General features: G+C 44.4%; 1 protein-coding gene across 2 annotated transcripts in view; it reads left to right on the plus strand.

Moving 5' to 3' along the window:
* TMEM233 (transmembrane protein 233) overlaps positions 1 to 15732 on the plus strand; it is a 46894-nt gene extending 31162 nt beyond the window's left edge. Inside the window, exons 2-4 of one of the 2 annotated variants that reach the window (XM_025403042.1) lie at positions 2898 to 3034; positions 7682 to 7740; positions 13942 to 15732. In XM_025403042.1, coding sequence (XP_025258827.1) covers positions 2898 to 3034; positions 7682 to 7700 — 156 coding nt within the window. In that variant the 3' untranslated portion in view covers positions 7701 to 7740; positions 13942 to 15732. The remainder of the gene's footprint in view (positions 1 to 2897; positions 3035 to 7681; positions 7741 to 13941) is intronic. The other variant, XM_025403043.1, reaches the window with a different exon arrangement.
* The last annotated feature ends 625 nt before the right edge of the window (positions 15733 to 16357 follow it).

Here is a 16357-nt window from a genome sequence, read left to right on the forward strand (position 1 = left end):
AAAGGGGAAAGGGGAAAGGGGAAAGGGGAAAGGGGAAAGGGGAAAGGAAAGGAAAGGAAAGGAAAGGAAAGGAAAGGAAAGGAAAGGAAAGGAAATTGCATAAGTAAAATGTCCTTGTCAGGGTATTTTATCAGAAGGCACATGATGTCAATTGGTTAAGATTCCCTTATTATTAAAGGGAGAAGAACAGTATCTGGCCTTCATCTCAGCAGCAGGCAGTCTCTGAATACCTCTGCTTTGCCTGGCGCTGTGCTATGTCCTGCAGACCTCAAAGATGCCCTCAAAAAATTCACATTCTGTGGGGAAACAGACATATTCATTCACTCATTCAGTCAATAACATTTCTTGAGCTCCAACAATGCGCCAGACACCACTAAGTACTAGCAACAAGGACGATATTTAAATATTTAACAAGTTTGGCATGAGCACAGAATCAGAGAAGACGCTCTGCTAAGTGCACTAATAACCCTTAAGTTGTTGGATCATGGGGAAACCAGGGAAAATGCAGAGGAGCAAGCGGGATGGTTGGGATACTGGGGAAGGGGGACAAGCTTCAGAGTAGCTGCTATTTATCAATGAGTACAGAGTATTTCAACATTTTAACAGCTGGGAATGACAGCGTTGGCTTGGGCATGGAGATGAACAATTCATCTAAAGTCCCTGACCTCATGGATTGATCTTCTAGTGCAGGAGTGGGTGAACTTTTTTGGTAAATGACCAAATAGTAAATATTTTTGGGCTTGCAGGCCCTACATTCTCTGGACAGAGAGACAAAGTCCCAACTTCTCAACTCTGTCTTTGTAGCACAAAAGGTAGTGTATCAGTCCGTTTTGCACTGCTATAAAGAAATACCTCACACTGAGTGATTTATAAGAAAGGAGGTTGCTTTGGTGCGTGGTTCTGCAGGCTATACAAACATGGCGCCAGTATCTTCCTCCAGTGAGGGCTCAGGAAGCCTTTACTCATCGTGGAAAGCAAGGGGGAAGCAACTGTGTCATGTGGCGAGAGAGAGAGAGAAAGAGACAGAAAGAGAACGATGCCAGGCTCTTTTAAACAACCAGCTCTCACATGAACTAACAGAGTGAGAACTCATTACTGCAGGGAGGGCATCAAGCCATTAATGAGGGTCTGCCCCCCGACCACAACATCTCCCCCCAGGCCCCACTTCCAACATTGGGGATCACATTTCCACATGAGATTTGGAGGGGACGAACATCCAAACTGAGGTAGGTGGCGGGACTTGACTCCAGAGCAGATTGAAGACTGGCTGAAACAGGAAAAAGGCACTCAGAGCTCCTCTCCATCAGGCGTGCTCACCAGTGCCATGACAGTTTACCATTGCTATGGCAGCACCCAGAAGTTACTACCGCTTTCCAGGGCGATGACTCAGAAGTTGCCACCCCTTTCCAGGGCCACCACCCAGAAGTTGCCACTCCTTATCTAAAAATTTCTGAACAACCAGCCGCTTAATTTACATATAGTTAAAAGTGAGTATAAATCTAACTACAGCACCGCCCTGAGCTGCCACTCTCAACACGCTGCCTGTGGGGTAGCCCTGCTCTGCAGGAGCAGTCATGGAGCTGTAACCAAGTCAGGGCTCTAATGCCACCGCCTCCATAAAGCTGTTTTTTCTGTTTGTTTGTTTTTTTGTGTGTGTTTTTTGAGACGGAGTTTCACTCTTGTTGTCCAGGCTGGAGTCCAATGGCGCAATCTCTGCTCACTGCAACCTCCGCCTCCCAAGTTCAAGCGATTCTCCTGCCTCAGCTTCCCGAGTAGCTGGGGATTACAGGTGCCATCGCGCCCAGCTAAGTTTTTGTATTGTTAGTAGAGACAGAGTTTCACCATGTTGACCAGGCTGGTCTCAAACTCCCGACCTCAGGTGATCTGCCCGCCTTTACCTCCCAAAGTGCTGGGATTACAGGAGTGAGCCACTATGCCCAGCCTAAAGCTGCTTTCTTCTACCACCAGCTCACTCTTAAATTATTTCCTAAGAGAGGCCAAAAAAATTCCCAGGCTAAGCTCCAATTCTGGGGCTTACCTGCCCTACAACAAAACTATATCAAATAGCCACAGACAATAGTAAACAAATGAGTGTGACTATGTTCCAAATAAGCTTTATTTACAAAAACAGGCAGCAGGCTGGATTTGGCCCATGAGCCATGATTGGCAAACCCCTGTTCTAGTGAACAAGACAGACATACTCATTTGTCCTTTTATGCTACAAATACTTATCCAGCATCTTCTACATGGCAAGTATTGCACTTGACACTGGTATGCCATGCTGAACAAGACATATGGCTGGGCATGGTGGCTCATGCCTGTAATCCCAGCACTCTGGGAGACCAAGGTGGGTGGATCACTTGAGGTCAGGAGTTCAAGACCAGCCTGGCCAATGTGGTGAAACCCTGTCTCTACTAAAAGTACAAAAATTAGCTGGACGTGGTGGCAGCCGCCTGTAATCCCAGTTACTCGGGAGGCTGAGGTAGGAGAATTGCTTGAACCTGGGAGGTGGAGGTTGCAATGAGCCAAGATTGTGCCACTGCACTCCAGCCTGGGTGACAGAGTGAGACTCTGTCTCAAAAAAACAGAAAAAAGACAGATGATGACCCCTGCCCACGTTGCACTTACATGCTGGTGGGAGAGACAAAATCTTATTATGTGAATGCTAAGACAAAAGTCATCAGGAAATACAGAGGGGGCAGTTAACTCATCCTTAGTGTTTAGGGAAGGATTCCTGGAGGAGGGGATGACCGTGTTGTTTGTTTAGCAGCCTGTCAGTGAGATGAGCAAAGTCACCAGAGGGCTCTTGGAGCCTTTTCATCAGGACAGCCTGAGTACTTCCATCCCTTTCCCTGTGGGTTATCTGTCATCACCAGCTCTTCCCTTGTGTCCCCCAGTCTCTGAACAGCTACAACGACGGAGACTACGAAGGAGCCAGGCGGCTTGGGCGGAATGCTAAGTGGGTAGCCATCGCCTCCATCATCATTGGCCTTCTCATCATCGGCATTTCTTGTGCAGTTCACTTCACAAGGAAGTAAGTAGGCTTTCTGAATCCCTCCCTATGTCAACTGCCCTTTCTCGAATGTCCATTGGAATCTGTTAGGGTAGATTAGGTTATGCTCCAGTAACAACCCCAAGCCAAAGGGTTTTCATGTTTTCTTCTCAGAATAAATCTGTCCCAGTCCAGAGGGACACAGCAACATTGTGGATCTTCTAGTGCAGGAGTGGGTGAACTTCTTTGGTAAATGACCAAATAGTAAATATTTTTGGCCTTACAGGCCCTACATTCTCTGGACAGAGGGACATAGTCCCAACTACTCAACTCAGTCTTTGTAGCACAAAAGTAGTGTGTTAGTCCATTCTGCATTTCTGTAAAGAAATACCTCAGACTGAGTGATTTATAAAGAAAGAAGATTTGGATCCTTCTTTGGATCAACAATATGGATCCATTACATGGATCATATAGGTCAGTAGAAGGTCTCTCCTCCACACAGTCACACAGGGTCCCACGCTATACAAAGCTCCACCATCTTGTAGCTGCTCTGTCTAGAACAGAAGCCAACAAACTTTGTCTGTAAAGGGCCAGATAGTAAATCTTTTAAGCCTTGCAGGCCATATGGTCCCGATCATGGTCTCTGGCACAGCTACTTAGCTCTGCCATTTTAGCACAAAAGCAGCCACAGACAATATAGAAATGAACAGGCGTGGCTGTGTTCCAATAAAACTTTATTTACAAAAACAGGCATCTGTCTGTGGGCTGTAGTTTGCCAACTTCAGATCTAGAACATGAGGTGTCCTCAGGCAAAGGCGGGGGAGAGGAAGACTGGAGAATCCCACATGGGCTTTTTACTGCCTGGCGACAAATGTCGCTTAGGCTCACATTGACTGAAATCAGTCACATAATCCCACCTAACTGTAAGAGGGTGGGAAATGTGGGAGAGTAAATGGGATATTTAGGATTGCTATTTGCTCTGCCCTAGAACATCATCTGCTAAATAAACTCCTACTTGCATCAAACTAGCATAACTGTTTTAGTTTAAGGGCAGAAGGGTCACCACGTATTTTTGGTATTGACAATGAACTCTCATCTCATAAAAAGACGGATGCTGTTGATGTGTTGTCCCTCTGAACTGGGACAAATTTATTCTGATTTCTCTAACCAGCTCAGATGGGCTCCATCTGCTAGAATCAATAACACTTTCCATCAGAAGTTTGACAGATGGCAAGGTCATGTGATAGGCAACCCAGACCCGGAAATGACAAGCCCAGATCCATCTCTGTCTTGCTATGTAATTTCTGGTAAGACAGATAAGAATGCTGAGAAATTCTTTCACTTTTCTGTCAGAGCGGCATGGTTACTCCTATACCCTTGACCAAAATTCTACACCCATCATGCTGAGAAGGTCAACCTCTTTCTCTTGGTTGACAAAGGAGGCTTACCGAGATGGGTGAGGGAGGAAGGAGACCTCTTTTGACATTCCAGATCAGCCAACCCAACCTTGGCAACCAAGAGAGTAACAGATGTCATGATAGATCCACTTCCTATCAAACAAGGCAGATCCAGGAACAATCAGTGGCAGCTGGGTAGAGGGGAAGATATCAAAACAGGAAGTGTCACGAAAGAAAATTAAATGGCTTTGGCCAAAGAAAAGAGAAAAGGACACTCAAACGTGAAAGGAAACTCATGGTTTCTTGCCTGCAGGATGGCAAATTTGATGTTGGCCTATGAAGAAAAAGATGGTTGGAGAATACATGTGAATGAATCTGACTATATTCTTCAGAGAAGGTGTAAGGTGCTTGTGAACTTGTGAGCAGGGGAGCCACAGAGTGTGGGTTTAATGGTGCGGTTTTGGCACCACACTGCCTGGACCCAGGTCCCAGCCACCACTTATTCACTGTGAGACCTTCAGCCAATTGTTTAACATTCCTGAACCTCAGTTTCCTCACCTGTAAAATGAGAATAATTCGTTTCATAAAGCTATTGTAAGGTTAATTGGATGACTCACAGAATGTGTAGGTTGGTGTCTCTGTTCTTTAGTGGGTGCACAAAAATATAAATCATTTATTAATCCTATTACTACTATTATTATCAATGTTACTGGGAAAGGACCTCAGAATTCAAGATGCCATTAAATAGAATTCAAGGCTTTATGCTTATGAGCCAAACAAAGGACAGTGTTCCAAGGGAATGAGGCCAAGCCTTGGCTTGGCTCCTGGGAACTTGTGAAAATGCATACTGCCTAGATTAGTGTTTGAGCTAAGTGGGTCATAATAATAGCAGCTGACACTAACATAGACCTTGACATATACCAGGTACTGTTTTAAGCTCTTACATGAATTAATCCTCATTGAGTCTTCACAGCAACCCAAAGAGGTAGATAGGTATTATTATCACTATTTTGCAGATGAGGAAACCGAGGCTCAGAGAGGTAAAGTGACTTGCCCAAAGCCTCACAGCTAGTTAGTGGAAAAAGTAGGATTTAAAACCAGGATAGTGTCACTCTTCAGGCTGTGTTCTTAGCCAAACTCCGCACTGCCTCTAAGTCAATATGTCCCTGCTAGTACACCCAGTAACAAAGGCCAGTAAGTGGTACTTGCTTTGTGGCTAACTCCAGGGTTTATTTACGGGGGAATGGTATGGTGAGGTTTCAACTTACAGAAATGTGTGATGAGTCAGGGCCAAGGTTCACAAAATCAAAGGAGTACAGGGGTCAGGGAAAGGACATACATGAGGTAGCCTGGTTATAGGACAATAGGAAGTGGTGGGGACCATGGTAATTTCAAAAGCACAGTTTAAAGGAAGCAGCCACCACTCTGCTCCAACTGTAACCACTTACCATGCAGGCTTCATGGGGCTCATTTTTCAAGAGATGTTGGAAATCTGGAATTTTATGTAAAATCTGATTTTTAGATATTGACAAGCAATTCACATTACTAAAACACAGAAACAATATTTTCAGCCTAGACACTATCTACTTTGCAGTCTCTAGTGGACAGTCTGCTTTCAAAGATCAGTTTGCTCATGGCAACTCCATCCAAGAAGTGTTGGAAGGGATCTAGAAGCATTCGTATGTAGACTTTCTCCAGTTTTAATATAAGTGTTTTTATCTGGGGATGAAGTGTTTCTGCTTGTGATTGAATGTCTCTGCTTGTGATTGAAGCTTCCTTAGGAATAAAAGGTATGAGAAGGAGTAGCCTCTCTGTTCCTTCTTCCTAAAAGGCACTGTTCACAATGGTTAGAGCCTATGATTTAATACCAGCTTTATCAGGATTCAGATCCTACTTCTACCACACAGGCTATCTGGGCAAATTATTAAACTCTCTCTGCCTCGATTTCCCTAACTATAAAATGAGAATTGAATTATTTCCCCATCTGTAGGGTCAAATTCCTTCTAGATGCCATTCCCTCTGTTATTAAAGAAAACAGGCCAGGCATGGTGGCTCATGCCTATAATCCTAGCACTTTGGGAGGCAGAGATGGGAGGATCTCTTGAGGCCAGGAGTTCCTTGAGCAGCCTGGGCAACATAGCTAGACCCCATCTCTTTTTTTTTTTTTTTTTTGAGATGGAGTCTTGCTGTGTCGCCCAGGCTGGAGTGCAGTGGCTGGATCTCAGCTCACTGCAAGCTCTGCCTCCCGGGTTCAGGCCATTCTCCTGCCTCAGCCTCCCAAGTGGCTGGGACTACAGGCGCCCGCCACCTCGCCCGGCTAGTTTTTCTGTATTTTTTAGTAGAGACGGGGTTTCACTGTGTTAGCCAGGATGGTCTCGATCTCCTGACCTCGTGATCCGCCCGTCTCGGCCTCCCAAAGTGCTGGGATTACAGGCTTGAGCCACCGCGCCTGGCCTAGACCCCATCTCTACAAAAAAAAAAAAATTTTAATTAGCTGGGCATGGTGGCACACACCTGTATTCCCAGCTATTTGGAAGGCTGAGATGGGAGAATGACTTGAGTCCAGGAATTCAAGGCTGCAGTGAGCTATGGTCATGCCATCGCATTCTAGCCTACGTGACAGAGTGAGACCCTGTCTCAAAAAATAAATAAATAAATTTTAAAAGAGAGTTCCACGGAGAAACTCAAATTTAAAGGCTTTGTCATATGCATGTATGGGCAAGAGAAGGCGGGGGGAGACAGAGAGAAAGAAGGAAGGAGGCAGAAAATAGCCGTTAGAGAATGAAATCAATTCTGTCTTCCAAGTAACACGGCCAATTTCTCAGTAATCCTTTGAAATTAAATCTCCCAGCCCTCATCTATGGGAGGAATTAAATGGCAATGTGAAACTTCTAAGGCAAAAGTGCCCAAGCTTTACACTCCATAAGAGTTACCTGGAGAGGTTTAAAAAAAGTTAGCATCCGAGCCTCACCTCAAAAGATTCCAACTTGCTAAATCAGAAGTGAGGCTCAAGAACATCTGCATGTTTCAGCTGCCCCTGCTCCCAACCTGAGGATTCAGACGCAGGTGGCGGGCAGAACCGTCTTTCCCAAACCTTGGCAAATATCCTGCATCAAAGTCCACAAGGAAGAACGTGCGGTTGGTGACCATTCATGGACTGGCCAGTTTTCATTTACAGCAAACTCATCATCCTAATCTGCTATGTCTAACCCAATGCTAGGGAGGGGAATGGAGTTGCCACCTAGCAGGTCTACCCACAGGCAGGCTCCTTTGCAACAATCTGTTTCCACAGAGGGGCTGGAAAAATCTGACATTAGAGGAGTCGAAGCCTGACCCAAAACCCATGAATCTGTGAGTTTTCTGAGTTTATTCATTTCCAAATGCTGTCTGGGGGCCGGATGTGATGGCTCACACCTGTAATCCAATACCTTGGGCTGAGGTGAGAGGATCTCTTGAGGCCAGGAGTTTAGGACCAGCCTGGGCAACATAGCAAGACCCTGTCACTCCAAAAAGTATTTCTTTTAAATTAGCTGGGTTTGGTGGTGCACACCTGTAGTCCTAGCCATTCAGGAGGCCGAAGCAGGAGGATCTTTTGAGCCCAGAGATTGAGGCTGTAGTGAGCCATGATCATACCACTGCACTCTAGCCTGAGCAACAGAGTGAGACCCTGTCTCAAACAAACAAACAAAACAAACAAACAAAAAAACAAAAACACTGTTTGAAGTAAACTACTGCCTTTTAAAAATTGTAAATTCCCTGTCTTAAAAAAAAAATGATTCTTAATCCTTATCAAGAAAGCTATAGCCAGTGTGTTAGAGAACAGATTGAAATCTCAAATGGTTGAAATCGCGGGTAGTCTATTTCCTTGGCATAGTCTCAGATCATGATAGTCTTTACCCAAACTCATGAAAAGCTCTCATTCATCCTATGTTACAGGATATCTACATAAGCCACATGGTGGCTGGGGCAATGAAACACAGGGTTTCATGACATCAAATTCCTAAGAGCTGGGAATTATTCAACTGAAATATTAAACCATTTTGGATAGAATCCTGCATTGACAGCAGAGAATTGTTCTTGTCCAGACAGAATCATGGACTTGCAGTCTTTCAAAGTCAGAAAACTCTCCACCCTCAAGTTGCTAGGGAAAGTGAAGAAATAAATCACACAGGTGAAATGTTTAAATATAGTAGCCATCCGTTTATCAATCCTAGTAATTCAAATCCCTAGTCAAAACCAAACTATTTGCAGACTTTTGCTTCCTGCTGATACCTTGAGGACTCAAGCAAGATTAGGTTATTCTAGTGATGTTTCTCAAAGCACAAATCTCAGAGCCACCTAGGACAGATTCATCTGGGATGTTTATAAAAATGCAGGTTCCTGCACCCCATTTCCTGAGTAGCCTGGAAATACCACAAGCCACCTTCCCCGAAAAATAATTCTAAATATTCTGAAGTTGCAGAACTACTATTCTAGGACTTTGCATTTAATGAAGAACATTCTTGCCTCTGTGGACATGTGCCAACAAACAAGACTTTTTTACATCCCTAAGATAAAAAGATAAACAGTTTTTCTTCTCTTACACACTCAACACAACACACAGCTGTGACCAGTTGTGTTTTGTTTCCCCCACACACCAAGCAATTGTCCAGTGACTACCAACGGGGTATCGTATAATTTAGCTCAATTACTACACCATCTACTGGGAGTTAGAGTCAGATCCCACAGGTTAATGGTTTGGTCCCCCAAGACTGCCTCCCATTTCAGATGCTAATTGCAAGCCCCAGGTTGTGACCTGCGCTTCGGACTGGCTGGCTCTAAGTTGGGGATCTTCATGACCCCCTTCTCAGGTTCTATTAATGTGCTAAAGTGGCTCACAGAACTCAAGGCAACACTTACTTATGTTTACCCATTTATTACAAAGGATATTACAAAGGATACAGATGAGCAGTCAGATGGAAGAGATGCATAGGGCAAGGTATGTAGGAAGGGGTGTGGTGTTTCCATGTCCTGTTCAAGTGTGCCACCTTCCAGGTCCCACCACACATTCAGCAATCTGGAAGCTCTCCCAACCCTGTCCTTTTGGGTTTGCATGGGGGCTTCATTACGTAGGCATGATCAATTACATCATTGGCCATTGGTGCCCAACTTAACCTTCAGCCCATTTCTCCTCCCTGGAGTCCAGGGGTTGGGACTGGAAGTTCCAACCTTCTAATTACATGGCTAGTTCCCCTGGCAACCCACCCACAACCTGAGGCTATCCAGGAGCCCACCAAGAGTTGCCTCATTAGAATAAATATAGTCCTATCACCCAGGAAATTCCAAGGAATTTGGGAGCTCTGTGTCAGAAACTAGAGTCAAGACAAAACATCAAAACAAAAGATTCTCCTAGTACCCAGTCTACAAGGGTGTTAGGAGCTCTGTCTCAGGAACCAGATGTAGGGACCAAATATTTATTATTCTTTATCACAATATCACACCGAAGGTATCTGGTAGAAGCTTCAGTTATTGCTGCTCCCCTGGAAAGTCAACACACCTCCCAAATTTTCTCTTCCTCCCTCCCTTTTGTTTTTGGTTTTTGTTTTAGAGACAGGGGTCTCATTATGTTGCCCAGGCTGGTCTTGAACTCCCAGCCTCAAGTGATCCTCCCACCTCAGCCTCCTGAGTTAGCTGGGATTACAGGGTTGGGCTACCACACCCAGCTCTTTTCCTCTCTCCTTGAGATCAGGCTCTTGTTCTCTTATCTGATGCTCTGTGGAATTTGGCAGAACGTCCTTAGCAGCAGAAACAGTTGACCATGACAACATTTGGGTATGAGACAAATGTCCTCTGTGACAAATATGACATTCTCAGATGACCCTGCTAATACAGTGGAGTTTCTTGTTACTCAGGAGTAAGGCTCTCATGTCAGGGCACAAGGTGAGCTTTGAGTATATCAAACTTAATCTTGGAAGTATCCAAGGAGGGCACCCTATTGGAGACTCACACATGGTATCTCGATCAGCCCAGCATAGCCAGTGAATGTCTCCAGTGTTGGAAGAGGTGACTGTTCCTTGGGCTGAGAGTCAGCTGAAGTATGTGGCTGGGTTTAGGGTTCATGGCATCTGTTTCGACACCGGAACCACACTCTGGGCTCACATAGAAGGAATAGATGTGACATCCCCCTCCGTGCTCATGATCATTGAGCAGGGCGGCCGTCAGAAACTTCAGCTCTGTCGCTTTTTTTCTTTTTGAGGAACATAAATAGTCGATCTGCCATAAGTTAAATGCATGTACAATGCAACTCCCCTGAATGTACGTCTCTGAGTGGTCTCGTTGAGGTATAAACAGCCAGGTACATACCTGTGTGTTAAAAACGCTTGTTTGCCATTCTTAACAACAACAGCCTTTGTTTTCCAAGGTTTTCATTAAGGAAAAACTTACCTCTAAACAGGGATAAGGGTCCCATGACTGTGTCTCCTTAGCAGGCACAGAGTTAGAAGATCTTGACCCATTCTGTACTGGGAAAGCTCCTCTCTCATAAGCAAATTGAAATGAATCCTTTCCTGGCCTCAAAATATCCTTCAATTGCATCAGAATTGGAACGAGACATACATATCAAGGTGGACATGAAGCAGGAACTTGACCTTTTTGCAAAAGCTTAAAAGCAAATCCCTCTTCTTTTCTATATTGTTGGCTGGGGAAAGGCTTTCTGGAAATTGTTCTGCTCAGAGAAATTTCATGATTCCATAATGAAAAATGGGAATCGTTACCTATTTCCAGAAGGTTAGAAGGGGCTTTCTGTGTTGGTTCAGATAAGCTGAGGTAGAGACAAATCAGACTTAAGTTGCCAGCAACAATGGAAGGAATTTTGCTTTGAAAAGGATATAAGCTAGCACACGGTGATGAAGAAATCCGAATGAACATTAAAAAGATGTTAAACCTCACTGGTAATCAAGAGCACAAATTAAAGCAACAACAACAAAAAATACTACATATTTTTGTCTGGCAGATTGCAACAATTAAAAAGATGGGGAATATCAAGGTTGGCCAGGATGTGAAAAATTGGACACTATACTGGTGGTGAAAGAGAAAACTGGGACAGTCTTTTGGAAAGTCAATTTGGATGTATCTAATATAAAATCCAGGCACCCACTAACCCAGCAATTCCACTGCTCAGTATCCACCTTAGAGACAGGTGCACAAAAATGCACATAACGCAGTAATGCTTCACCCTAGCTATGTGTTAGAATCACCTGGGGAGCTTTAAATGCATGCCAATACCACTGGGCACTGTGGTTCATGCCTGTAATTCCAGCACTTTGGGAGGCAGAAACAGGAGGATCACTAGGGCTCAGGAGCTGGAGGCCAGCCTGGGCAACATAGCAAGATCCCATCTCTACTAAAAATTAAAAAAAAAAATATCTGGGCTTGGTGGCACGCACCTGCAGTCCCAGCTACTTGGGAGGCTCAGGTGCAAGGCCAGCTTGAGCCCAAGAGGTCAAGGCTGCAGTCTGTTATAAATGTACCAGTGTACTCCAGCCTGGGTGACAGAGCAAGATCCTGTCTCAAAAAATTAAAATAAAAAAAGTTTAAAAAACAATGCCCAGGGCCCACCCTGGACCAATTAAATTAGAATCTCCAGTAATAGGACCAGGGATTGGTAGACTGTAGGGTTCTCCAGGTAACTCTAATGCACAACTGGGGTTGGGAACCACAGATGTGCAATGATGTTCATTGCAGCTTTGTTTGCGGTAGGAGAAATCTTGAAACCACCTACATGTCCGTCAGTAGGCAGGTTAAATTACGAGTGATATATTCGTATGATGGGATACCACACTGCAGTTTAAACATGGAGACAGGGTCACGTGCCCTTGTTCACACCTGTAATCCCAGCACTTTTGGAGGCCAAGGCAGGAGGATCACTTGAGCTCAGGAGTTCAAGACCAGCCTGGGTAATATAGTGAGATCCCGTCTCTATTTTTTGAAAAAGTATACACGTAGAGACATCCTTCTTACTATGACTTTACAAGCCCTGCATGATCTGACTGCTCCCTCCCCATCCTCATCTCCCCTCCCCCATCCTCATCTCCCCTCCCCCATCCTCATCTCCCCTCCCCCATCCTCATCTCCCCTCCCCTATCCTCATCTCCCCTCCCCCATCCTCATCTCCCCTCTCTCCCTTTCACTCCCTCCACTTCAGCCACATCAGAGTCTTCTCTCTGAGCAATGCAAGCATATTCCTGCCTCAGGGACTCTGCACTTGCCGTTGCCTCTGCCCGGAACTCTCTTCCTCCTAAAAGCCATTCAGCTGGTTCCCATCTCTCCATCTGGCACTTGTTCTTATATTACGTTAGCAAAGAGACTATCCCTTTAGTCAGTTTTACTCCTGTTCCTTACCACTCCCTGATAAATTCTATATCTATGGTCTGTTTCCCCCTACTGGCATGAGAACTCCAGGGACATTTTCATTTCTGTTACTGCCCATAATAATACAGCATGGCCCTTAAGAGTGCCTATTTACAGCTGGGCGTGATGGCTCACGCCTGTAATCCCAGCACTTTGGGAGGCCGAGGCAGGTGGATCACAAGGTCAGGAGATCAAGACCATCCTGGCTAATATGGTAAAACTCCGTCTCTACTAAAAATACAAAAAAAAAAAAAAAATTAGCCAGGCATGTTGGCGGGCGCCTGTAGTCCCAGCTACCTGGGAGGCTGAGGCAGGAGAATGGCGTGAACCTGGGAGGCGGAGCTTGCAGTGAGCCAAGATCACACCACTGCACTCCAGCCTGGGCGACAGAGCAAGACTCCATCTCAAAAAAAAAAAAGTGCCTATTTACAAGCTAGACTGCTGGAGTTCCAATCCAGGTGCTTCCTCTAAGTAGCTGTGTGCCCTTAGGTATATCTTTTAAGCAGTCTGTGCCTCTGTTTTCTCGTACATAAAATGGAGATAATAACAGTGCCTACCTCATAGGGCTGTGAGGGTTAAACTGCACAAACTCCAGGGCCTGGCACACTGTACTCACTAGATAACTGTTGAGTGTTATTACTATAATCAGCACTAGAGCAGTGCCCAGCATGTATATACACATTGAATAAATGAGTAAAACAAAAAAAGAAATTGCAGCACGATTGCATTATGTAAACACATACACATGATGAGTATACAATTTCTAAATGCTTATTGATCAGTTTCAATGCAGAGAAAAACACCTGGAGAACTTACACCAAACTGCTAACGTGCTACTATACTAGCCCTTGGGGAGGAGAGTGAGGTTCAGAAATGCTCAAGAGGCATTTTTCCGTATCTGCATTATTCAGTTTTTTGTTTGTTTGTTTTTTGTTGTTTTTGGTTTTTTTGCATGTAAAATAAAATAAGTTTTCCAAATAGAATATGTTTCTCAAAAGGAAGCCCCTGCTTAGAGTCAAAAGTGTGCAGGTGGGCTGGTACATTTCAGCATGTGTTTAACCAGAGTCATCGCCATCTAAAAGGAAGGCATCGAGCTGGGAAAGGCAACCACAGAGGCTCAGCCCATGGTCTTTCTCTCTTTCTCTCTCTGTCTGTACCACACAGTGCCTGAGGAACCAGCGGTCAGTGGGCTGTGAGCATGGAGGATGGACCTCATCCACACACACCCAAAGGAGTTTCTGAGGAATGGATCCTCAACTTCAGACTGTGAGATCTTTTCCTGCAGGACTCTCCAGAGGCAGGTCCCTGGCAAATGAACAAGAAAAAAAAAAAAAGTCCAAAATGTAGGAAATCCAAGCTGCACAGCCGGATCAGCCAAAGTCATTGATTTGTAAAAATGAAAAGAAAACAGAAAAAAGAAAAATGAAGTCTCACTGTCTCAGTTTAGCGAATCCCGTTGTGTCCACTCCTCTCCTCCAGAGGCAAGCCTCAGGAAATCACATAACTTTTCACTGAGGGGATCCAGGGGATCTCCATACAGGGGGAGATGGAGGTTTCTAGGAAGACCAGCGGGTGCTGGTATTTACGACGTTGAGCACAAACGTTTGCAGCATGTTTAAAATTGTCTAGTAGAGTTCAAGTTGTGGATTTGCTTTTCCTTTTATTCTTACAACCTTCAGTAACTCCTCCTCTGGGAGTCAGCACTCCCATGCCCAGGGTTTACCCATCTGGTCATTAAACACTCAAAGAAGGGGCTTTTCTAGTCTTTTGTCTTGATCCTTACATTTCCAAATAGGCCCCCTCCCTTGCTTGCATCCACGTTGGTCGACTTGACCAAAACCTCACTCTTCAGTCAAACAGCCTCTGAGAATGGACTTAGTGGCCAATTCTAGGTACACGAGCACTTCCTCTATCCCAGTTTTGGGAATAAACTGGCTGTATTTATAGAATGTGCTTTTTTTTTTCTAATTTCTCACTCTCCTCTCTCTAGCAAGTCTCAGGCAAGATCTTTGATTTTCCTGGATGCCACCCGGAAATGCCACCCATTGTATTTCTTTTCTGTCCAATGTAAACCCTTTAGGTGTGAATGTACTGGTTTAATGATGCCATTATTCTGCCTGCCAGAACACGGCAACCCAGCATCTCACAGAGCGCAAGGGGTGTGCCACTGCTGGCACACAAGATAATTTTTAAGTAGCTTCTAGGAACAACATTAAGTAATACCAAATCACAAAGAATGTTTCCCCTTTTCTATTCTTTTTTCATCCTGATTACAGCAAAGAAAAAGTCTCTGTTTAGTGCTAGCAGGTCCTTTAGACCTTTCAGACACTACGGCTCTTTCCCCTTCTTAACAAAGAAAGAGCAGGTCTCAGGTTCGGAGTCTTCTGTCTAGAAAGAATGTAATGATATTGTTTTGTGTCATGGTATTTATTTTATTTATTACCTTCCATTTACAGCTTCCCACAGTGGGAGATAGGATATATTGTTTCTGTTCAAATAAATTAACTTAAGAAAAATAGGAGAACTCAAGAAAATGTCAAGTAATTAACACACTACATATGTATATATTGCAAAAGTCACTTCAAAGAATGAATGTCAGAAACATAGCGATAATGAAGCAAAAGAAAGGCAGATTATGCTGGCCAGGCATGGTGGCTCACGCCTGTAATCCCAACAATTTGGGAGGTCGAGGTGGGCTCATCACTTGAGGTCAGGAGTTCGAGACCAGCCTGACCAACATGGTGAACCTCCATCTCTACTAAAAATACAAAAATTAGCCGGGCATGGTGGTACATGCCCATAATCCCAGCTACAAGGGAGGCTGAGGCAGGAGAATCACTTGAATCCGGAAGGCGGAGGTTGCCGTGAGCTGAGACTGCGCCACTACACTCCAGCCCAGGTGACAGAGCAAGACTCCATCTCAAAAAAAAAAAAAAAGAAAAAGGAAAAAAGAAAGACAGATTATTCTAATTGAATGAATAAGAGGCTGAGAGTCAATATCTGAGTTCCAATGCCCTCTTGTGTTTGCAGGGTTTTTAATTGGCCACTAACTAGCTATGCAAGCCGATTTTAGGCAAGTTTCTTAGCCTCTCTGTGCCTAATATTCCTTCACCTGCAAAATGGGAATACGAATGCCTGCCTACTTACCTCACAGCGCTGTTATGAGAATTAATTGTTGTCATAGATGTGACTAACCATTGGCGGGGGGGTTTCTAAGTACTATACCAATACAAATTTCCACATTTTTTCATATACTGAACCCTAGCAAAAAAATAAATAAAAGCTGATGAACATCAGATTCTACCTGTCATTTTACCCGGATGTTGTGATGAGCCAGCACTTGTCCCAGGAGGACGTTGAATCAGGGACACGAAATCTCAGCACACGGAGATTCTAGCATCATTCCAATAGACTGGATCCTGATTTCTGTTTCTGACATCTTGTTTTTTGTTTGTGCGTGTTTGGGTCCCTGGTCTTTTACCCAAATCAAATGAAAGGTGTTGCTGAGAGGCAGAATAAAAATGGTTTTAAGTAAGCCTGTGTACCACAGTGTGTGAATTGTGTTTTCTTGGGGTTCCCC

This window comes from Theropithecus gelada, chromosome 11 (genome assembly GCF_003255815.1).
Source record: "Theropithecus gelada isolate Dixy chromosome 11, Tgel_1.0, whole genome shotgun sequence".
In the NCBI taxonomy this organism is placed as follows: Eukaryota; Metazoa; Chordata; class Mammalia; order Primates; family Cercopithecidae; genus Theropithecus; species Theropithecus gelada.